The sequence below is a fragment of the Diadema antillarum genome, unplaced genomic scaffold, assembly GCF_040938485.1.
Source record: "Diadema antillarum isolate AM-2024a unplaced genomic scaffold, OU_Dant_1.0 seq00000649_RagTag, whole genome shotgun sequence".
Taxonomy (NCBI): domain Eukaryota; kingdom Metazoa; phylum Echinodermata; class Echinoidea; order Diadematoida; family Diadematidae; genus Diadema; species Diadema antillarum.
Window position 1 is genome coordinate 1,950,837 of NW_027271563.1, and position 25,999 is coordinate 1,976,835.

Below are 25,999 nucleotides of genomic sequence, written 5' to 3' on the forward strand. Positions count from 1 at the left end.
ATGAAAGACTGCTGAACAAATATGTTCAACAACAATTCTTTCAGAAAGGTGTAACTTGAGTTAATACAACAAATAAAATACATAATTTTCCAAATAAGTTGGCTCTCACATGGAAAGCCTCCACGTTTAAAATGCACGTCATAAATTACAGCAAAGACAGAAGTATTATACCACACTGCACGATCAGTAACTATCAGATGGCATTATCGCACCATCAAAGTGTTCAAACTATGAAGTGTCACAACCAGAGCTAGGTAAAAGATTGGCATAGCCAACAAACATGAACAAATCTATCTGCAACATCACAGCATAAATCCAAAAAGGGAGAGATGCTAATTTTTCTGGAATGATATATTCACAGATTTCAATGCAACAGAAAGTCCCTCCCATTTAATCCATAGGCAGACTGCCACATAATCCTGCTCGGCTTAGCTCTTACAGGCACATTCTTTCAAAGTTCACATCAAAAGGATTTACTCGTGTGTATGGGGGCGGGAATGCATTAACTTGCCCAGCAGCTTAACGTGGTCATCGCTCTCGTGAAAGTTATTAATGCTTTACTGAGGGAAAAAGAAAAAATATCAAAAGAGCATAGAACCCTGGCCCAAATTCCTGTGACCTCGAATGACGAAGAGTAAACACTGTGCAAAACCATAAACCAAGAGACTAAAAGGGAACAGCAATGCATATGAATCATATCAAACTTGTAATGTAACCTTAGCTACACAAAAGCTGACTGGGTATATTTTTAACATGATTTATCCCACATTTAGCCCATTCACATGTCAAATAGATTGATGCATGTGGATATGGTGTGGGATTACTGCCAGGAGGATTTGAAGACCAGTAATCATCAAGAATATATTGTACATGTATTTGTATAAAAAAAGTTCAATGATACTAGCACACCTTTTATTGTTGCTTTTTCCCTCCACCTACCATGTTTTACCTTTTGAGTTACTACAATGATAGCGTTAAAAAAGAAATTTCAAATCATTCTTTGTATTCTTCTGTTGCTTTTAATTTTGCTTTGCATTTTGTTTGAAGATACATCACATAGATTGGTGCATATCAAAAAAGCAGCTGCCATGGAAACATGTCAGTTGTTGTAAATGACTTTTGGGATAATAAGGAATTCCCATATGCAGCAATATGTTTTAATCTTGATTGTGTCTATATCATAAATAATGAGAGAAATCAAATGAATGAATATACTTACTTAAAATATTTTACTGTTGTCAATACGGCAGGGTGCATAGATGATATCCAGGGAAGATGATTATAGGAGGGGAAAATGAAAGGAGGTATATAATCACAAAAAAAAGAAGAGTTGATTGCATATATTATCACAGCTTCAGGAGCACGCCAACTCTTTTAAAGGACAAGTTCACCTTCATAAACATAAGGATTGAGAGAATGTAGCAATATTAGTAGAACACATCATTGAAAGTTTGAGGAAAATCAGACAATCCGTTCAAAAGTTATGAATTTTTGAAGTTTTTGTGCAGTAACCGCTGGATGAGAAGACTACTCCAGTGTATGAATAACTTAGATGTCACATGCGTACAACAATATAAGGAAAATATAAACAGAATTTCACAAAATGCCATCTTTTGAAAAAAGTACACATTCCCCTGACTCGTTACCGACAAATGTTATGGGTAATATTATTCCCCCTGCCCTTAGAAAGAGGCAAGTCAAGAGCTCTTTTATTATGCGAAAAAAGTGAAAATATGTTGAATTTTCTTTTACATTTTCTTTATACTGTTGTACGCATATGACTCACAAGCTGTAGTAGTCTCCTCATCCAGCGGTTCCAACACAAAAATTTTAAAAATTCCTAACTTTTGCATCGATTGTCCAATTTTCCTCAAACTTTCACTGATGTGTTCTACTAATATTGTTGCATTCTCTCAATCCTTATGTTTATGAAGGTGAACTTGTCCTTTAAGTTACCAGAAATAATATTTGTTAATTGCATGAAACATGTTACTTATGAAAACTACTGTAAAAATTGAAGGGTGTGTTTGAACATCTGACACATGAGAAAACAACACCATGAAATGTGACACAAAAGTAAAGACTACCGTGAAGAATGAACAAATAAAGATAAACATCATCACCATTACTACCATGACTGTCATTATTACCACTATCACTACCACCACCATCATCATAATCATCACCACCCTCATCCTCAGCAACCCTCACCACCATCATCATCACAATCATTATCATCACTGCCATAATTATCACATCATTTCCATCATCATCATCATCATCATCATCATCATCATCATCATCATCATCATCATCACTGTCAGTATGACAGCAAAATGCACACACTCACTTGTTGGGAATCCCTTGATTTCAAATCTTGATGAGGTTAATACTGACGTGGTCGCATCAACCGCAGCAAATTTTCCTGGTAACTGAAATCAATCAGGGACATTTATGACATGAACACTTGAGACAAATCCAAAGGTATTCTCTTCTCTTCATGCACAGACTGGCTTAATCTCAATATCTCAATGAATACAGTAGCAAAGTAATAACATCAGCACGGTTGTTGATACATGTACAAACATATACTGATACATGACAAACACAAAATGTGATGTGTCATCACAAAAAGCCATATACTGTTGGGAAAATAATTTGTTGGTTTTGGGCATATAGGAATTTGCCAGATGCTCAGTTTTAATTGATATGTAATTTTCTCACTTCATTGCATGGAAAATATTTTTTTTTAAATGAAATTAAGGTTGGAAAACTGGAAGTGAAATTGCCAAAGTCGGTTTTATGTGCATTTTTCTTCTATTCATGATCTCTGACTTTATACGGATAAAGTGATGACACACCACATACTCTAAAGAGGAAAATATCATATTTATTTGGGTTCAAAATGGGAAAGGGGCTCATACAGCGCATGCAATATTAAATCCTTGAAAAAAACAACAACATATTTTCCATTTCAACAATACAGATTCTAACTCCTGATGAAGAAAAAAAAATATCCTGAAAACACAAAAGCCGGCAGCTGTGCATCAGTTTCTGGACCCTGAACCTTACAGTGTAAAGTAGTACATCAGCCAGCATAAAAACAGATCAATGCTTGGCTGAAAAAAAATCATTTAGTATATCTGTCAGAAGAATGAGAAAGCCGTCATACTATCAATTACAGGGGCGGATTCAGGAATTCCGTAAAGGGGAGGCGCCTTTACAAAATTAAAGGGGGGGGGGGGAAGCACACCCCCTTTTTTTCTACTTATTCTTTTGTTTCAACCAAAAATAAAGAAGGGGCGCATGCCTGGCGGGCCCCCATCTGGATCAACCACTGAATTAAGAATCAGAAGGGTTTAAAAAAAATGGCAACCACAACAGCATTGAGGAAGAAAAGTGGCATGAACAAATACTTACATTTCTTTCCTTTGCTAATGTGGCTGCCTCCGCGTATGCAGGTTTCATTCGCTTACAGTGTCCACACCCTAGGGAAAAAATTACGCAAAAAGGTAAAAGTCACACAGCATTTGAACATAACTTGAGAGAAGGGAGAGAAAGAGAGTGGGACAGAGACAGACAGACAGAGACAGACAGACAGACAGACAGACAGACAGAGACTAACAGACACACAGAGACAGAGAATGAGGAAGAGAATTGAATTGTATGGAAGCCTGATGGTTCCCATATAAAGTCTAGGGAGGTTTCAGACTCTCATGGGAATTGGGTCAAGTAATGATGTCTTATGACTAGGGATGTCACCTGTCTGTAAAGACCATTTCTTTATTATTCCCTTGAGTGGTCATTATACGCAGGTTTGACTGTTCTATGGACATTCCATGCTGCGTAGCTTCTACTGGCAAGTTGTGCTGTTTGTCTTTTGTGGTTGTGCTCTGTTAATGTTAGAGTTTATCCAATTAATGGGAGTAGTTGCTACTGGCAACACAAACCACATCTGAAAAATGAGAGAATGAATTACAAAGCTACCAAAGGCTGAGAGATGAGGTACTGTATACGCCTTATATCTAGTGAGTCTAAATTTTCGCAAATCGCGACTTCCCGACAATTTTGCACATGGTTACATTCGCAATCGTGGAGTACTGTACTGAGCGGAGATATGTATATGTGCACGTCACATTCCTACTGGGATCAGAGTTAATATTTTTGCTTGACTTTAAATTCGCAAATAGCACCCGACTCGCAAAATTTGTGAAAATAAAAACCTCGCAAAATATTTGGCGTATACACTACTGTACTGTTGACTTGTTTGTTGTTTCATAATCAACCTGGCCACAGCTTTGTGTGAAAAGGACTCTAGGAGGTAGACACCACTGGACATCTTACTAATACTACTCTGTATAAACTTGTGAATATTTTCTAGTTGAGCAAAAAGCTACATGGCTCATCCTTTTCCACCCTTCAAGTTCTCTCCTGTTGTAAGCATAATTTGTTCCTAGGTCAGGCAAGCCTTCGGTTGTCAGACGTTTCCAGTTGTCAGAGCCAAACTTAAATACAAAGGTGAGCATGTGATTCTAGTTTGTTAAAGCAGTCAGTTGCACTTATATAGAATGCATAAGTTAGGTACACTAACCCTTTCTATGTCAAGGACTTTGGACAGTGTGTACAACACTATGGGGTTTATCTATGTCAATCAACACTCAAAGCACACAAAGGTTTGATAAGGACAACACAACTGTGTGTCATGCATGACTCACAGGGTGCGTAAAACATGACGAGTACTGATGGGTTAACGCCGATGAAGTGGCTGAACGACACGTCGTCCAGTTGATGGACGTTCTCGCCACCGTCCAGCTCCTCCCAGAAGTTCTCAGGGGGCGGAGGAGGGGGCTGGGCGGGGGCGGAGCCTGGATCCACCTGGTTTTGCATGAAGCGCAAAAAGTCTTCCTCCTGGAGTTAATAGCAGAAAGATTGAAATCCAGGATCATATAAGACTCTACCATCAACTAAACTTGAACACATCTTTCATATCCTGGGTTTTTTTAAAGGGGTAGTATAGCTTTGGCTGAGAAGGGGGATTCAGATTTTAACTTTTTGCAAGATAAGTAGAACCAACTTATGAAATGTTGAAAAGCATACAATTCTAAGAGTAATTCAAAGTTTATTTGATAAATATCAGTTTTGAAATGGCCGAGATATCCAAAATCAAAGTAGAACAAAGTGGTCCTAATAAAATATGGGTCCCACCTTTTATTAGGACGACTTTGTTTTGGGATATCTCTGCCATTTCAAAACCAATTTTATCAAATGAATTTTGAATTCCTCTTAGAATTGTATCTCTTTCCTATTTCATAAGAGGGTTCTCATTATCTCTCTACAAAGTTGGAAACCTGAAGTCCATCACAACCAAAACTACAATGTATACCATCCCTTTAATTCTTTCCTGACTATATCATTTATCTTTATTAATTATGATATCATTTTCTGTTTCTCCTACTGATGATTAATTAACCACCTGCATAACATCTGAATGGAAACCAATGTCTTTGTTGCATATTGTCACGACAAGTGACCAATGAAATAAATCAGTCCGCTCTTCTGCAATGTATGACAAAATAACACATCACAACAAAGATGAAGGAGTCGTGCCACATTTAAATCCCAACATGTCTCAACAAAGATCTCACCTCCCTGCCACTGGCATAATCCTGCGCAAATTTCCCGTAGTTGAAGTATTTTATCGTTGGATAGCCGCCCACTTCAAAGCTGTTACATGTCTCTTTGTCTATCGTGCAGTCGACTGCAGCAAAAGAAACCTGCAACACAGAGTTGTCATAATGTCATCATGTGCATAGTATTCAAGGTATTTGAAACATAATTACTACATAATTACTACATAATAATGCAACACAAACAGATTAGACAAAATGTTAAACAGGCAAAACATCACAGAAAACTTTCATCGGATGGGGATGATCATACAACAAAAATTAGGCTTATACCAACCTTAAAGTTTACCTCAATACCCTTGAAATCAAATTTGTGACAATACACAAAAATCAGCCATAATTCACCTGAGATAGCCCCTGAAAGTATACATATTTCAATAAATCAGATCATATCTCTATAACAATTTGGCACTTCTGCTCCACGCATTTTAAGTTTGGCTCTGTAAGCACCGGTACCAATGTGTGCACGTTCCAGCTATATGAATACGCTTTTTGCAAATAATATCGAGATTCCATGTCGATCTGAACGTGCACAGGCATTGAATATCACAATCGTTCAAGACGTATTTGGGATAAAAATATTGATGGCGTAATCAGTTTGAAAGAATTGGTAGATCGACTAGTCTATTTTAAAGGAGACCTCCGCATGATTTTCAGATTTTTACATCAGAACAACTATAAATAAGTTATACTGAGGACAGAGTTTCAGAATTTGTGATGATTGGGTTGAAGAATAAGAATATTTTTTGAAATTTAGAACAAATTGCAATAAACAAGGAAGATGACATGGCAGAGTCACCATAGGAATGCATGAGTTAGGGCTCAAGGAAGCAGAACAAAAGAAGAAGGCATGCATAGATTAGACACAGGTGAACTCGCAAGCAAGCGGTATTGTAATGGAATTACACTGCTACATTTCTGAAATATGTGAACCTCCTATGTCATCATCCTTGTTCAGTGTAATTTGTTAAAGGTTTTTCAAAGTATTGTTTCTCTGTTAAAAAAAACCACAATGAAATCCACAAATCTATACATTGAGTTGTCGATTTATGTACTACATGATGTGAAACTATGAAAATCGTCTGGAATGTCCCTTTAAGTTGTGTTTGTTTTTGTATATTTTACATTCAAACTCCAATAAGTGAAAACAGGAGAGACAAAAAAATTCTAATATTTTGCAGAGGGCATGTCTCAAGTATATTCTACAAAATACAGCAAACATAATACTCAGGGTATTGGTACACTTTAAAATTTGTCACCTATCTTCAGTCCAGTGACTGAAAGACAGTCAGACAGCAATGAGAGATAGTGTCAATGATCACATGGCTTGACAGAATCCTCAAGAGTGGATGAAAACTTGCCCACAAAGTTAAAGGTCAACAGAAACCTAACTCCTGTTGTAGGCAAGATTTTAACCCATTCCCTCCCAAAACGAGGGGCATCCAGCCAAAGTCAACTGGACTTTCTTATCCTTGTAGGGAACAGGCTAACACAAACAAATAAGTACAGATACATACATCCTGATGCCATTCCTATGATGTCAATACATTTGTTATCCAAAGATAAGGATATATTTCTCTGAAGTTACCTCACAAAAAAGGATGGAACAAAATAATGCCTGTGAATTGAAACTTTCACTATTTTACATATTGGGAAGAGTGTGCTATCTGCTACCCATTTCAGCAGAGAAAACAATCACACGAAAGGAATTTCACACAACACAAATATGTAACACTTTTGCAATGCGACAAAGGCCACATGTAAAGCAAACTACATTGCATACTTATCACAGTAATATGAAATAATTTTTAGATGCCTTTGAAGTTCTTGAAAGGCAAACTTATGATGCACTTCAAATAAATCTTTTCATTTTGGGTACTAGGCACAGTTCATGTTAGTCGCAGTGGAAGTCAAAGAAGAAAGAGAATGGAAGTAAGTAGAAGCCCACATTGCTCACTTTATTTTCGTCTCTAAATTTTTCAGCGGCTGCCATAAATTCTGGTTTTGCCTTCTTGCAGTGTCCACACCCTGCAGAATTTGAAAAGAAAATACAAAGGGGAGATATAATAATATAAGAAATCATGCTACAATGATATATTAAAGAGCAACACTTGTGATGTTGAGAAAGAGTGTATCTGTTTTGTTTAAAAAAGAAATAATGTAACATGACTGCATTCAAAACATTAAAAAAGAAAAACAAATATCACTTACCTCGGGGGCAAAATTAAAGTCCCGATTGTTCCTATGGAGTTTCCGTGTATCAAAATTCGCGTAGCTTGAAGAAAATAACTCGAAGTTCGGTTACCTCGAAGTGAAATCTACTGTCCCGATCTTAATTAACTTATTGTTTTTCCCAGCACGTAGCTCAAATCGAAATTGCAAACATCACTCAGCATCTCCGATTAAGCGCACGTGGACAGCGAAGAAGACATGTCAAAAATCTTTTCACACTCGACTATTCCCGACCAGAACATCACAATCGCGCGCCCAAAGAAATGCCCGGTACACAGCTGACAAGAAAAATCCCCAACACCTACCTACCTACGTACAGGGTATGCACATAGCACCCTTGCCAATGGAGTGCTTACGATAGCACTACGCTCTGCCCCATCATCTTCTTTTCTTTAACCATTGTGTTTTAATTCTTGATCATGATAGTCATACCGTGCGCGTAGATTTCTTAACCGTCGTGGCGTACCTGCGTAGGTGTTGAGAGTTATATCTTTGGCATTAATCACGGTCCACTGTCCAAACATCAATCTCCTGCGTCGTGCCTTTTTTAACTTTTTTTTTTTGCCTTTCACGAAGTATGTTTCATTTATTCTTCCCCGAGAACGCAAGCACTGATTTTTTTTTTCAGCAATGCGATTATGAAAATATTGTGGAAATTGATGTGGAAGTATAGGCCGAGCATAATAAAGAATAGAAGAGACAGGGCTCCACACTAACTTTTATCGGGCCACCAGTATCACTGATTTTTATTTTTTGGTGGTCGAATTTTATACTCGAAATTAAAATCTGGCGACACAAAAAAAAAATGGAGAAAAACATTAGAAAAACTAAATCGGTCCTACTAAACAAAGAAAAATGAATATTAAACATTATTAAAGTGATACAGATGCCCATGTCTTAAACAAATGAATAGAAAATCCAATCATCTTATTCTGTGTTTTAAGATTTAGCAAAGAGGCGTATAGATTATTATAAAAGTTGATGCCTATATATTTAGGAGGTCAAAACTTACGTTTGAAATGCAAACAAGCGACATTCATTTTAGCATCTTACGGAGCTGAATGCTATCCTTATACAATTCCAAACGTGAAAGCAAACATCCGCTATTTGTTTCAGTATCTAACTGAGCGGATTAATACCGTTAATCATTTCCAAATGTAAAAGCAACAATCTGTCATTTATTTTTGCATCGTATACGAAGCAGAATATTACCGTTATTCATTTCAAACATACGACATTTATCTTATCATCGTACGGAGCCGAATGTTACCGCTGTCCACTTCCGAAAGTGAAATGAATCATCTGACAATTATTTTATCATCGTACAGAGCCGTATGTTACTGTTTTTCATTTTTGAACGTCGAAGCTGACATCAGACGTTTATTTTACCATCAAACGTAGCTGAATGTTACTATTATTCATTTCGAAATGTAATAGCAAATATCCAATCTTTCTTTTAGCATCATATGGGGCAGAATGTTACTGCTATTCACTTCCAAACATGCCAAACGTAAAAGCCATCATTCGAGATGTATTTTAGCATCTTCCGGAGCTGAATGTTATTGCCATTTACTTTCGAACGTAAAAGCAAACATCTAGCATTTATTTCATCATCGTAAGGAGTTGAATGTTATTGTTACTCATTTCCGAACGTCAAAGCAAACATCAAACATTAATTTAACCATTGAACGCAGCTGAATGTTACTGTCATTAGTTTCGAAATTTAAAAGCAAACATCAGACAGTTATTTTAGCATCGTATGGAGCAGAATATTACTGCAACTTCCGAACATAAAAGCGATCATCTGACATTCATTTTAGCATCTTCCGGAGCCGAATGTTATTGCTATTTCCTTTCGAAAGTATAAGGAAACATCCGACACTTATCTAACCATCGTACGGAGTTGAATATTGTTTTTCATTTCCGAACGTCAAAGCAAATATTCGACATTTATTTCAGCGTCTTCCGGAGCCGAATGTTATCCTTATTCATTTCCAACCGCAAAATCAAATATCTGACATTAGTTCTAGCACCATACGGAGCTGAGTCTTATCGTTTTTCATTTCCAAAAGTATGCGCAAACATCCGACATTTTTTTTAGTATCTTACGGAGTCGATTGTTACCGCTGTTCATTTTCAAAAGTAAAGGCAAACATCCGATTTTTTTTGGTGGCGCGATAGGGCCACCAAAATCTTCTTTTCTGAAATTTTTATTTCAATTCCGATTTTCATTCAATTCATTCATATAAAAGTCGATTCAATTCCAATTGACAAGCATGCAAACAATCGGTAGGCACTATAACAGATACCACGTTGAACATCGATGAACGTCGGAAAAGTCGAAGAAAATTCGACGTACGTACGCGTACCTCGAATTTCGCATACCTCGAACCATTTTCTTCAGTCCCGACGAATTCGAGTTATCCGAAGTTGACTGTATATTCAAAGTCTGTAAGAAGGGCCTACAGTTAAAGACATGACCACTCGACAAAAATTTGATGTCAAATCCAGGTGTTGTTAAAGCCTAGCTTATGACAAGACTACGAGAGGATTGGTACACTAACATGGGGCGTAGAACATGACCAGAACATGCTTCTTCTTCTTGGTGAAAGTTTTAAAGGTGGCGTCTGTCAGGTGGTCCACATCGGACTCCATCTCACTCCAGGCCGGCTCCGGAGGCGGAGGAGGAGGGGGCTCCTGGGGGCTGAGATGTCATACAGAGAATACAGTGATTACAAAACAGAATGGTAACAACAATAGAAAAATCTTGATAATGATGATAATGACGATAACAACAATTATAGAATGGGTAGCGAAAATCCTGCAACCTAAGTGGTCGAAAGCTATGGGTTGATTTTTTACTGGCCGCACGCTGCCTCACAGAGGACAGCCACTGTAAACATGTTATCGCGCACTTGTAAAGGTTTCTGCACTAAGCAAGCGTTCGTGCACTCAATAATAGATGCCTATTGGCTAGAAAACCATGCATCCAGTACTATTACCATGCATCCAATAATTACTGGATGCATGGTTTTCGAGATTTTTGTCAATGGCAAGCCAAAAGGATATGCATCCAGTAAATTTGCCATCACGAAAGATAAGCCCCTAATCAAAAAATGGATTTCTGGCAAGAAAATTGTTCCCATTCTATAACACAGATGATGCACATGTCTTTAGCCTAAGCCCACTTGGCTTCGCCTCCTGGATTAAGCATTCCATAGTTACCGTATGGAAACAATTCCTGCTGATGCACTCAGACCTGTGCATCATTGGTATACAGTATCAAATGTTTCTCATCATGTGATACCAAAGAGACAAAACACAGAAATAAGACTAGAAAAGCACTCTGAGAGCGCAGACCTCCACTAAGCATGCAGCTCATTTCCACCACTGATCTTGTTCTTCCATAGAGATATCAGTGGTTTCCATCCGTACTTACAGCATTGTGTGCTGAAAGTTGCCCGATTCCCAATATAGAAGCCTTTGTTATGTCATAAACCCTCAGCTGCACGGCGCGCCTCGCCCTAGCAGAAACTACAGCACGCACTTTAGTGCGCGCAGGCAAACCTCAAATACGCACAGCCTGTACTCCCAAGTTCATTGACCCTACCTGCCAAAATATCAAAAATCCTTCATAAATTCCCCCAAAATTCTCGGTTCACCACCACAAGTTTAATCGTTTGTTACTTGCGTCATTCTCAACCTTTCCTGCAAGTTTCATCCCAATCCGTTTATTACTTTTTGAGTTATTTTGCACACGGACAACCTGACTAACTAACTAACTAACGAACAAACACACAAACCAACGGTAACAAAAACATAACCTCCTCCCTTGGCGGAGGTAATAACATTTATGTAGTTCACTTTGCTGGTGACCAGAGAGTTATATACGATTAACTTAGCATTCACTGGAGGGGGGGGGAAGGGGGTGGAATCCGCCCCCCCCCCCCCGACGTTTCGCGCTATAATTCTGTAACGCGCTATAATTCTGTAACGCGAGAAGGCCTCGTCGCGAGGCTTCTTGACTTTGTTTGTTCAAGTCTCGCGCAACTTTTGACACCAAATTTGCGACGTCCGCGCATAGTTTTAGGAAGCCATGCCCATTTTTGTAACGGAATGTCGCCCCATAACGGGCACAATTTTGTGATTTTGTGTACATTTCCTATGGAAAACAGTGCTCTGTCATGAAAGTCATAAAAACCTGATTATTTTTACAATTAATCACTTTCATTGATTAGTTTAGAAAAAACTAGACATATCGCTACGGCTACTGATATGCCTCCGCCATAATGCATGGTTCTCCTAATAGGTCTATAGTACAATGTCTTGACAATGTGTGATGACAGTTTCACACAATTGGCAAAATATTAAAAGGACAGGTTTGACACAAATGTGCTGAATGTTCACTTTCCTAGAACTAGGTTCAATTGGATGAATGATTAAAATGTCAGAGTGCAGGTATTTGGGGAACTGATGATTTTTACTTGACTTTTGACCCTTTTATAAGTTTATGCATTGAGTAATTTTCAAGGTATTGAGGAAAAGTATAATTTCAGTATCAAATGGGAAAATAGCATTATCTAAACCTGGCCTTTGACCTTTGACCTCACAGTTCCAAAGAGAATCACTGTTAGGTTGAACATGCATAAATATGTAAGTTTCATGATGATACCTGGAGTTACTTTCGAGATATGGAGGAAAAAGTGCAATTTAGCACTTTCACTTGACCTTTGACCTTTTGACCTTTGACCTTTTAGCAAGAAACTTCCCCAAAAATATATATTGGGTAATACATGCCATACATCAAGTTTAAAAAAAAAAACCTTCAGGCATATTGCATTCTAAGGAAAGTAGTGATATTTTGAGGAGTTGACCTTGACCTTTGACCCACGACCCCAACTTCCCTAGATAATCACTGCCCATCAGTACAAGCATATATACTAAGTTCCATGAAGATACCATAAACCATTTGCGAGATATGGAGAAAAACATGAAATTTCAATTTTTTTTTCACAAAATAACCTGTGACCTTTGACCTTTGACCCTGTGACCCTAAAATCCACACAAAGTATTATCCCCCAAGGATATACCCTCATACCAAGTTTGATGTAAAACCACCACACGGTTCTTGAGATATCGACAAAAACAAAACGGGACGGACGGACGTACGGACGGACGTACGGACGGACGTACGGACGTACGGACGGACGGACGGACGGACGACCCGAAAACATAATGCCTCCGGCCACTTCGTTGCGGAGGCATAACAAAGGTTGAAAAACAAAGAAATACAAAAGAAATTCTGAAAACAATAAAATACGTAAGAATTGAAATGAATTTTGGAAGTTTTTGTGATGTACAATTGTTGAATATGCTAAAACAGATTTACAGATCCAAAATTAGACTCTCAATGCTTTTGATTAGGCTAAAATATGATCTTGAGCTTAATTTGCATAATTAATTAATTAGAATTAGAAATTGATTGTTTCAAAAAATATTATGACACAATCTTGTAGATTGCAAAAACGCATGCAAAATTTCATCGCGATCGCACCACCGATGGCCGAGATCTCGGGGGAGGGGGGGGGGGGGGGGGGGGGGGGGGGGGGGGTGGGGCCCCCCCTTAAGATCTCGGCCGTGGATCGCGCGATCACTGCGGAAATTTGCACAATGGTAGTGTGCGATGTAATCTACAAGATCGTATATTTAAATTTGACAAAATAGTCTTCTTTTATTTTATTTTGATTAATTATGCTAATTTATGCGAGAAATCAGACTCTTTGATCTATATCAGTAAATACGGCTCCAAAAGTGCTCATTTTTGGTCTAATTATTCTTTGTGGCATTCTTAGCAAATGCACTTGAAAAAAAATTCGGTATCAAAATTAATTTCTTATTTACTTTATTGTTTTATGAATTTCTTATGTATTTATTTTTTTTTTCGACCTTTTGTTTTTGTTGTTTTTTAAGCAAAATTTGTGGCAGACACTTTTTGAAGCATAATACTCCTAAAACAAATTAATTTTAGCCATTGAGAGTAAAAATAAGCATATTTATATGAACCATGCGAAAAAACTCAATTTGCATTGACTTTGTACACAAAATCACATTTTTGAGCTATTTTCGGCCTCACGTGCATGTACAAAAAGTTATGTAACTTCAGAACTGTACCCCCGGGCGTCACAAATTTGGTGTCAAAATGTGCGGGAAACTCGAAAGAAAAAAGTCATAGAGCATCGCGGCGAGAGCATTGCGTGTTGCAGAGTAATCGCAGGAAATGTCGAGGGGGGGGGCCTTTTAGGCCCCCCCCCAGTCTTTTTAGGGTTAAGACAATTATCATGACTACAACAACAACAATAAAAACAACACACCAAAATAATAATGATAATAATAATAATGCTATTACTATCACTTCAATTATGATTCGAGTTACACTAATACATTAGGAAGGCAAAAATCTACAAAAGAAATTCATAATCGAAATAAAAACGTGATGTTAACTCTGTGAGAACTAATTTCTGTGCACTGGTATTGAATTTTACTCATATATGTATAAACATATAATTACTAACAATATCTACCCAGAGATATTAATCGTCTAAACTTGACACATATACAAATACGGGCATATTAAATTACAGGCAAAAAGGAAAACAGAATTTGTTCCCTGTCTCTCTGCAGCCAGTAGCAGTCATAAATTTCCCTGCCGCCTTGTCTGACAGTTTTATTGTATCTAATTAGGGTCAATTCTCTTTCGATAGAGGTTCCTGCCTTGCTGATCAAATTTACAGTTTCAGATGATGATAAATAAGAACCTTTTGCATGCATTAGTCATAATAGTATTACAATTACATGGCATCATCTGTGAAAGAAGTGATTTATGACATGAGAAAGGCAAGTACATCGTGTCTCTTACTCTTTTAAGTGCTCCACTATCTTATCCGCTGTTCTTTCTGAGAAATCCCACGCAAACTCTCCGTCTCTGTGGATACGAAGAAGCACGCACTAATAATATTGAGTGGTTATCAAACAGACATCGGAAGATACAGTGCTATTCAAATGAATTCTTACGTCGAGTGTTTCTTACTGCAATCAATTAACAAATTGTCCGACATCAACTTAAATATATGCACCAATTATTCGCTGTTTTAGTAGTAGCTATGATAGAAAAACAAATACATGTTCATTCATATACACTCAGCAAAAAAAGAAAGTAAACACTTTTTCAAGTTTATCTTTCTCATAGACTATCTGGCTAAAAATGGTGTTTTATATACCATGTTAAAGGTAATTTAATTAGCTATCAACCTTGTAGGTCAATGAAAATGTTAACTTTACGCATGAGTGAACACATTCGTTTTTCTCTTCCAAGGCACAAAAGTAAAAATTGCAAAATGGACAAGTTGCTATTCAAGCGTATTTGCTCTTCCATATAACAATGAGAACAACAGACAAATTTAACACAAAAGAAATGCAAATTAATGTGCAAAACTCAACCTATGATCTCAATAATGTCTCTGTAACCCTCAAAAGATAAAGAAAGGCAAAAAATAATGGAGGAAACTGAAGAATCTTCTGTCAAATCCTCAGTCAAAAGACATAAGAGAAAATTATGGTAACAAAGAAAGTTAAATTTGAAACGTTATTTCAAATTAAGAAAATTTGAAATAATATTTGGATCTTGAATTTGTCTCGTGCATTCTTAAATTCCTTAATTAAAAGGTAGAATGACGAAATTCTGTCGATTTTATCACCTTTACGGCTTACTCCCTATGTCATTTAAAGTTTGAATTGATGGAAAATGCTTATGTTCCACCTTCAGTTTCCCCACTATGTTTTTGTTTTGAATACAAAGGGAAACAAGGGAACGGAAACTTATTTCTGCTGTTTCCTTCATGTCTCTCATTGCCTTAAATTGATCTTTTGTTATCATTGCTATCTTTGAGGGCATTTGCAAATGAATTTCAATATGTCCAATTCTGCAATTTTTACTTTTCTGCCTTGGAGGACAAAACAAATGTGTTCACTCATGCATAAAATTTCCCTATGTATAAACCTACCTGGTTGATAGCCAATTAAAGGAGAAGTCCGGACGATTTTGAAAAAAATTAACCAAAATCTACATAAATAAAGGACCATAATGACTAAGTTTCATTGAAAAAGACCCTCCCAACTCGCCACAATCGATTTTTTAGCATCACTAATTTTGAATCGTAACCGTTCGATTTCTGTACGCCGGCGAGAAAGATCACGTGACAGCGTGACGTTTCATCCTCACATTGCTTTTTGCTTGGAGCGTCAGCTGGCTCGGGGGAGCCCTGCTTGAGCAACGGTGATACGGGCCAAGCAAGCGGTAGTAGCGTACCGCTCAACAGTCTCTGACCACACAGCGGATGCACGCGGCATGATCTATTGCTTCATTAAAAAAATGCCGATGTGTCAAGTGTTAGGGTGTTGTCAATACTTCAACTTTACTAGTAAGTCTTCAAATTGAAGAAATATTTCGATTTTAAATTGATATCTATCCACGATACTACCTTTACATGATCCTGAATGCTACAACACGCAGCCCGATTACGCTGTGTGTATTGGGCTGCTGGTCGTAGTTACCGGCGCGGCGCGGCGGCGGTACCAAGCTGGCGCTGGCGTTTCTTCCTCGGTTCAAGTTACATGTATACTGTCGTATTTTATCACCGTCAGACACACTTTTCAACAGTCTCGGACAACAAAAGAGGCAATAATTCTGACATTGACAGACTGATTTCAGATTGTTCACACTCAGAAGTCGAAAAAACGATCGCGGATTGTGATAGCACTTGGCAGCAGCAGACGTAAATGTATGCCTGCACAGCCCGACAACAGCTAATGCATTGTAAGTGATGGGGTGGACACTAATAAGTACGGCAGTATTATAATACATACATATTTCAATTTAAACGAAAATGTTATAGCATTGCAACTATTTTACATTAATCTTTGAAGATTTTATATAGATATATAACGAAGATTATTTGAATAAAGGAATACAGCATTTGGCAACAGCACTCCTAAATCGGTGTACGGTCTCCTGCAGTAGCGCCGACAAGGCACACCTATGCAGGCATGCAGATACCGCCCGCAGTCAGCAGTGCAATGGGAGATCGATGCGTAGCTGGGCTTCGCTCGCGGTGCTCTCAGCTGAGGAAACTGCGCCCGATACGTCACGCGCAATGCATCCTGGGACAGATAGTACGAAGGGCAGCTCGCGACGGATTCGAACATGAAGAATTACCTTATTTTAAAAAAAAAAATCATAGTAAATGTATCTGATGGTCTTTTCTCGTCGGGAAAAGGGTAATAGGTTCATGAAATATTGTTCTTTACACACGAAACGGCTGATAATCGTCCGGACTTCCCCTTTAAATAATCTTTGATATGGTATATGACACATTGATTTTTATCTAAATCTTCTATGCAAAATATTAACTGGAAAAAGTGTTTACTTTCTTTTTTTTTTGCTGAGTGTACATACATATTCCAGTTGGAATCAACCACCAATCTCCTGATTACAACTTGTCAGTCATTGTAATTTGTATATCAGTTGCAATAAGAAACACTTGACACAAGAATTCATTAATTTGACAAAATATACTGCTCCTGTTGCTGCAAGTGATGAGGACAAGCCACTGGCTGTCGGGCAGAAGCTTGGTAGTCTGGTGTATATGACACCTGTCTAATAACCAGGAGATCATTGGTCGAGTCCAACCCGAGTATGTATTCCCATGATTTTTTATCAGGGCTACATCTTGAACACTGAATAATCAGTGCTTATTTATGTTTATGAAGGGCAATTTGTCAATCAGTTGAAATAAGATCCAATTTTGTTTGATCCATGCATGCCAATCAGTGTTGTGCATTTCAGCAGTAAGAAAATATTAAAAAGACAACAAACAAATTGATACCATGCCATTTGAACACTGCTTCCACTGGCATACTTAAAGATTTCACCAACTAAAGAAAGAATGTCATGGATTGCATCCCATGGAATCAAATTTGTGGATGCAGACAATGTTGAAATTCCAAACATTTCATCATAAATATGTTTGTGTGAATTTTATCCGGGAGGGAGTAGTTTGTAGTTACAAGTACTGGCTTTTTGGGAGCACATCAATACCATCCCTTGGGTATTTTACCATATATTGCCAGATGATGGCAATCAGTATAAAGATGTAGAACATGATTATACCTCATACTACCACATTGTGTTGGCACTGCAGAAAAAAAAAGAGAAGAAAATATTTTGTGATCCTTCTTCCATATTCCTTGAACACTTACTGCATCTATGTCTCACCAAAGGATTGCCTCAACATTTCATGCCATTGATGTTCACAATGTGACCTGGGATCCGTTTCATGAAGGTCTTATGAGAGACTTTTCACTCAAAAACACACTTATGAATGACTTCATGAAAGGGATTTTACTTCTCTTTAAAAGTCTCTCATAGCTACATATGAGCGACTTTGGCCATTCTGAGATTTATGTGAGGTCTTTTGTGTGATGACTTCATGAAACGACCCCAGGTAATACATATAGTTTGTGCTTTTCACACAGAAACCCCTGCCAAAGAAAACCTGTCCCATGTAACCAGTATATGGTGAGTTACGATCGAAATTCACAGCAAGCTGGAGTTATACTTACTGGAAATATTTTACAGTGGGAAATCCTTTTACTTCAAATCTCTCAGCTAGAGCTCTCTCCTTTGTGGCATCAACAGCAGCCAAAACTCCTTCCAACTACTCAGCCATGGAGATAAGATGAAGACAGAGAAATATATAGATAGACCGGCACAGGTGAACAAATTGAATGAATAGATGACTGAATGAATGAACGAATGAATGAATGAACAAACAAAAGAATGAATTGAATGAGTGCATGAATGAATAAATTATTAATTGATTACACTGATAACACACAGAGAAACATACAGATAGACAGGTACAGGTGAACAAATTGAATTAATGGACGAATGAATGAATGAATGAACGAACGAATGGAATGAATGAATGAATGGATGGATGGATGGATGGATGGATGGATGGATGGATGAATGGATGAATGAATGAACGAATGAATGAATGAATGAATGAATAATTAATTGACTACATTGGTAACACTTCTCATTATTTTGCCCACTGTATGCTGTGCATTTGCATTTTTGATGTGCAATCAAATTTCCTGCGACATTCAAGTTTTGTTTTTCTGTGTGGAGCATGCATGTAAGGGAGCAAAACTGTGAGTAGTTTCACATGGCGCAAACTATGCATTGTATGTCTATACAACTATAGTGTGATTGCGTGCTCAAAACTATGGGAAATTATAGGGAAGTAAACTTTGCAAAGTTTCTCATACTCTGACTGGGATTATAATCACATGATAAACACCCAAGTATAGTCAGGCTTTAAAACATGGAAATAGGGCAAATACATTCCTTGTATTAATGAATATCCGGACTGCATGTACTCAAAAAGACATTCTATTCTTCCTTGCATTATTAAAGCATTCTGCTCAAACTCACTTCCACAGTAAACCGATTACTATGATGAAGACTAGCACATGTTAACTATCAAAAACCTTTGACAACAATGGACTGAGATCACAAACTGCTATCAAAACCAGCATCTCTCAACTCTTTTTCTTCCTTCTCAGTTAAAAGTGAATATGAAATGAGGGTGTGCATAAAAGCATGCACAATGTTGAGGACTTGGGAACCACTGAATTCAATTTTCTGTTCATAAAATCTCCAACAGTTCACTCACCCCTTCTTCTTTCAGGGTTGCTGCGGCATCAACATATTCTGGTTTCATTTTCTTACAGTGTCCACACCCTGGGATGCAAAATCAGGACAGAGATACAAAATAACATGTAGAAACAGGCTAGGTATACCAAACAACAACAATAAAAGTGCCAAAGCAAAAGCTGATGTCTTCATCAAAAATATAAAAAGCTTGTATGAAGCATACATGTACTTTTCTACTGTTACAGTTGTAATATCAGTAACCAAAACTCAGCAAAGTTGTCCCACATTCATATAATGTACAGACAATCTTTATTGGTCCACATGAACATAAAATTTGGTCCGGATTTTATGAAAAGATCACAGTGCCCCTCCCCCCCCCCCCCCCACCCCCCCCCCCCCCCAAAAAAAAATGTAATTGTTTATACATGTTGTACAAAGAGCTAATAACACTGGTAGCAACATGTCTTCATTGAATTTGCAGTATAGTCAAGGTTTCTGTGTAGACTTCTCCCCAAATTAGCATTATTATCAAGGGTGGTGGGGATGGGCGGTTGCTTGTCATGTATTCATTGTACCTGATGCTATCAAAAACTATAAAAGTACTAGTTTCCGCATATCTTCCATTTTTTTAAACAGCTTAACAAGGATGAAATTTTGACCTGGATTAAAGAGTACTCCAATGAGAACCAGTGTCAACACCGCTAACTTTTTGGAAACTCAGACGGATTTCCAAAGGGAGGTACTTTTCAGAAATGGAAACTGAGAGCTTGTCTTCGCTCAACAACAATGAAGCTGTAAGGCTTACATGGAGCATAGAACATGACGAGCACAGAATTGTGGCCGGTGAGGTAACTGTCAAAGGTCGAGTCCTTGAGGTGGACGACATCCGTTTCCTCGTCGCTCCATTCTGGCTCCTTCTCTGGCTCCTTGGGTGGCTGGGGACTTTCGGGGAGAGTGGCAACATATTCACATTTAGACTGATGAACCGATGAATTTACAACTTGATAAACAGCTTTTATCATCAACAACTACAACAAAATGACAAAAAGCCAACTCATAAACTTGATAGGATACATTCCATTGTCACTTCAGGAACTAGAATTAGAATCATCAGAAAAAGAGAAAGATAAGAATTGTTGTCTAAAGCAGAGCATTCCCAGTGTGAGAAGTTAAAGCAGAAGAGACAGATCTAAAGTATGCAGTATCAAAGCAGCAAACTTACAAGGGAAAAAATATAAACGATTAAACACCATATATGTATACTGAGAAAACTAAACTGTCATGATAATATAATGTGTATTCCTGCAACAGTTGGAAATCATCAAAGAACAAACATTTTTAAGTGCAGAAAAGCAAAAATGAAGTGATTTTCATTATCACTCTTCCCTCCAAGTCATATTTCAAACACTTACTCATTCATCCATTCCACAATGCCGTCTTTTGTTCTTTCTCCTCCATAATCATATTTCCGCTTTCCTTTTCTGCAAAAAAAAAAAAAAGAATTAAAAAAAAGATGAGTTTGACATGAATTGGATTTCAATAATAAATGAATAGAAATCATAGAGGCAAAATTCACTGTTTTTTTCACACAGACTCTTTAACTTCAAAACAAAATGATTTCACCTGACAAATACATTTTGCACAGCATTACCTGGGAAATGTTAGTGCAAATCACCTTCCACTGGAGATCATAAAAAGTTCTCACATTTTTTTGGACCTTTAATCCAGGATATTTCTTTCTGAAGAATTTGCAAGAGTATACTCTTTCAATGCTTTACATGGTTTTGTGTGAGTTAGGTTCAGACAAGCAACTAACAATGTGACCAAATTTCAACACAAAATTATGTGCCTCATTTTCAAAAAACAAACAAACATACAAATAAGAAGTTGTGGTACCATTTTCGAATTCCCACATTTGCATAATTACTTTTTTTCACAAACTACTGCATTGAATTCAATTGAAGATTCTGTTTTCATATTTCCGGGTAACACAATTAGGAAGATGCAAGCCAAAAAAGTGAATAACTCACTCAAAATATAAAATAGTTGGGAAGCCAGTGATATTGAAAGCCTGCCGTGTGGCCATGTTTTCTGGCCTGTCCACATCCATGCCAGCTAGAACCTGGAAATGAGATCAGAATTTTTAGACATCAAAGCATCAGAAGAGGACGGATAGTTCTCAGCCCATTCTTAGCCCGTTGAGGAAGAGTCCCGAGTATACTCGGGCAAGTGTCTGTGGGAAATGCGTGTTGTAGTAAAATCAGCCCGTCCCTCAATGGGTTAAATTCTGTCTACCCATCTCCCGTTTGCCATCATCAGTTTCAAATCAGTTAAATGTCTCATTATCTCTTTATGAACTTCTAGAGTTTTGAATTTGCAGGTGGATAGGAAATGAATCGCACAAAGCCAGGAAGCTCTTTTCTGTTCATTTCAGTTCAGGCAACACTTACAGTTTCTTGCAAACAAATAGTCAAGACAAGACATGAGACAATAACCAAATGATTTAAGAGTTGTAGCTTCATTCTCGTGAGAATAGGCATTTGATTACAAGATTACAATATCTGCACCTTTTTCTTTCTTTGGCTGCTAGGCCACCTGTGCATCATTATAATCTTAATTTCCTGCTGAACAGGAAGAATCCCTTTCTACAGTGGGCACAGGGTTAGTGAGTGATGGTGAATTTACAGAAATCTGAAATTATACACGATCAATATAGTGACTACATGTACAATGTACCTGGTATCTCATTTCTCACCCAAAGGACTTTGTTTAGCGAACAAACAATCACACTCTACTCTATGATACCTTCACAGGAGGAAAGTGTTCATTGTGAAAGACCATTAAAGACAATGCTTGAAGAACTCCAGCACAACCGAAACAGATCAAAGATATACACTGTCTTTATCGTCCAAATCTTAAGTACAGTTTGACCCTTTATGTGCTCACGCACATAGCTCTAACTTGCCAAGTTCAATACCATTATACTTCTTTCATCTCCCTACCTTTCTCTCCCCCACTCCCCACTCCAAGGTTTGAGCTGTGTGTGAGTTGGGCAACCTATTGCAGCTGAAATAATGAGGAAGTGTACAGGACTAACAAGAAGACAGGACCAAACTCTACACCTGGACAGACTTACCGCTGATCCCTTGAGCTCTGTGGCAGCTCCAGCAAACTCGGGCTTCATCCGTTTGCAGTGGCCGCACCCTGTGTTTGGGAGACCATAAATGCGTGAGTGTACGTGGGGGGGGGGGGGGGGGGGGGTGTGGAAGAAAGAGGGGGCAGGTGATATGAATTGAGGTAATCAAAATTCATGAAATATGCCCATCAGGATGACTGTATGTTAAATGCTCCATCTTCAACACATCTCATCCCAATGTTTAGCACAGATGTTGAGAATCACCCTGTGTATCAGGTACATATCTGGATCTGCATCAAAAAAGAGACTGAGATACCCACCCCATTACCTAATTTCATCCAAATTGCATCCCCAGCATTTGATTGGCCAACGTCCAACGTCCAATATTCCCAACTCTGAGTCCAAGAAGTCTTTCAGCACTCATTTGCCTTCTTGTTTCGTGTTGTCCTACTTTCTTCATTATTGGCCAACAGAATACAGGTCTAAACTTTCCAAAGATTACATAATAATACTTGAAATACACAAATCATCATTGTCCTCACTGATACTTACTTCTGGTATCAAATTTGAAAAAAAAAAAATGTTTCTCCTTCCTTTATGAATAAACAAACAAATCCTAGGGCATCTTATTGGCAGAGACATAAAGGCAATATACATACATGTATATGTTCCATATTTTACAACATCATACTTACATGGTGCATAAAACATCGTCAGAATTGGCTTCTTTTCCTTCAACAGTAACTTCTGAAAATCCTGCAAAAGAGACGAGGTAAGCCGATTTGAATTGTATACACTTTATAGCTCAATACAATAGTGAATCCCTCTCTATCAAGTCCAGATATCTTTCCTTTTTCTTTTTTCAATAAAACAATTCATGGACAGTATGATACAGCCTCGGTCTTGGAATTGACTGGGAAGCAAATGTTTATGACCACTAGTCTACTGATAGATCAAACTGCTTCATGAGAATTGTGACTGATTACTGTCATTCACAAACTGGCAGGGGCTTGTGTTACAAAAATGATTTGCAATTGTTTCCTGAGGAGACACACTGATATGATGATTTCAAATTGATTAAAATACCTTGGGCATCATATGAACTTTGTGCTTAACTGAAATTTGCATGCCATACTAGAACTATGTATAGAGCCTGATCATGTTCTCAACTCAAGCAAGTCACTCTGCTCTTATGTTTCAGGACTTACGGAAAAGAAAGGCCAATTTTCCCTCCACATACACAAATTGGTAATAATCAACCCTTCTTGTATGTAACCAATCCCTGAATTGTTGTAATTTTTCTGGCAATTTTCCAAAATCATTCCTTTTTACATTTTAACACTGTACACAGTATACCACACAGTAATCATTATCATTTCCAGCTGATCACTTTATAAGCAGAAGTATGTATCCTACCACTACCACTCTCACCTTGGTACTTCCAAGATGGACCACATCACCAGCGTTCATTTCTTCCTCCCATGGGAGGTCGCCCTCGGGGTCCCGCATGAAATTGATCAGAGACTGCAGACAGAAAAATCAGAGCAAGAATCCATGATGGAACGGGTGAGGTATACAACAGTTCCAGTGAGACAACTCAAAAATTCTCCCCACCAGATAATGCAGTGGGCAGTTCCCTGTTACAATGACAATAACCTCCATAACAGTGACCCTCCATGGCTCAGCATTCATGGAGTTAATTTTCTCAAAGTTGTTGCTCATTTGGAAAACGTCCGAGTTTGATTTATACACAATTGTTGACAAAACTGCACGGCTGCTGAATTCTGGACATTTAAAAAACATACCGGTAACTATTTCACAGGGAAAAAATATATATACTGTGAAGGAAAACATAATATTTAGGTAAGAATATAAGAACAGCACAAATGATAATACTAACAACAACAACAGTAACGATAATAATAATAATAATCATCATCATCATCATCATCATAATCATAATAATAAGCATAGTACATGAAATCTATGAAAACTGCTGTTGTTCAGATACAAATTTTCCTATTTTTGGTGAAACAGAAACCTACTGTTGGTAGTCCTGGAAATGGTTTCCAAGTCAGCCACACAATGCTTGCCAAGGACATTGAATGTTTCAGAAAAAGGGATGTTTTGATATTCACTTAAAATCTTGTACATCAACATGATTTCCTGCAAAGTGACATTTTGATGGGAATTACAGCTGTGCTATTCACACCCACCAGTCTAAATATTCTCTGGCCAAGCCTCGCTGATCGATCAATTGTCCAGTCTGATATGCTTCATTGGTAACAGGACACACCACTGATTCACACCTTACCAAAAATACATCAGAGTTTATTCCATCCCAGGACAGAAACAAAGAGAGATAAGCATGTGTGATTTCCATCTGTTTCATCTTCCAAGGTCACAACACGCAGATGGGCCTATTGGAAATCTCAGGAATTACCCACTTTAACCAGACTACTTCTTGAATCAATCTCTGCAATGCACCATCAAAGTACTGTTTCACCATGCATTGAGAACATTTAATGACAATGAACACCGGCACTGCCACTGCAGTTTTTGTGTCCTTACTCTAAATAATTTAGACACTTACTTGCTGGTAGCAGGATATGGTTGTGAGGTAAAATTTTACTTGTGAAATGTTTTTATTTGATATCTACCATGATAACATAAAGGTAGGGAGTAACATGAACACCAAGAGTGACTTGAAACAGGAGTTACACAGAAAAAGAAATAAATAAATTTCTTATTTACATGTAATATCTCTTGTTGTTGATAAACTAAGATGACCTTAGAAATGTATCAACACTAGTGCACAAACTACAAATAAACCTTCATTGCCAATTTCTCCTGTAATCAGATATACTGAATCCTCATGCCATACACAGAGCTCAACATTAATGGTGGCCCTATGGCTGGGGCCACTAAAAATTGGTGCCCCACTAAAAAATTGGTGGCCTGATGGGGCAACTAGGATTCAAAATGGATTGCTACTTTCACTTTTATTTCAGGCCAGGTGCTATATATTTTTTTCAAGCCACTAAAATTTCAGATTTAAAGATTCTAGTGGCCCAAATAGGCCACCAGGCAGAAGAGTTAGTGTTGAGCCCTGCTTATATACAGGTATGCAAGCCATGTACTTGCAATGCTATTCGTTTTGAGGAAATC

The 25,999-nt window shown here is 37.8% G+C and overlaps 1 protein-coding gene across 1 annotated transcript in view; it reads right to left on the reverse strand.

The window, feature by feature from the left end:
* LOC139736480 (protein disulfide-isomerase A5-like) overlaps positions 1-25,999 on the reverse strand; it is a 47,180-nt gene that overhangs the window by 5,214 nt on the left and 15,967 nt on the right. Inside the window, exons 6-20 of the mRNA XM_071647231.1 lie at positions 24,263-24,355; positions 23,527-23,587; positions 22,832-22,899; positions 21,726-21,817; positions 21,108-21,176; positions 20,501-20,637; positions 19,715-19,782; positions 18,597-18,691; positions 14,836-14,901; positions 10,484-10,623; positions 7,645-7,715; positions 5,646-5,774; positions 4,716-4,908; positions 3,421-3,488; positions 2,347-2,432 (exon numbers count right to left, since the gene is read on the reverse strand). Coding sequence (XP_071503332.1) covers positions 2,347-2,432; positions 3,421-3,488; positions 4,716-4,908; positions 5,646-5,774; positions 7,645-7,715; positions 10,484-10,623; positions 14,836-14,901; positions 18,597-18,691; positions 19,715-19,782; positions 20,501-20,637; positions 21,108-21,176; positions 21,726-21,817; positions 22,832-22,899; positions 23,527-23,587; positions 24,263-24,355 — 1,436 coding nt within the window. The remainder of the gene's footprint in view (positions 1-2,346; positions 2,433-3,420; positions 3,489-4,715; positions 4,909-5,645; positions 5,775-7,644; positions 7,716-10,483; positions 10,624-14,835; positions 14,902-18,596; positions 18,692-19,714; positions 19,783-20,500; positions 20,638-21,107; positions 21,177-21,725; positions 21,818-22,831; positions 22,900-23,526; positions 23,588-24,262; positions 24,356-25,999) is intronic.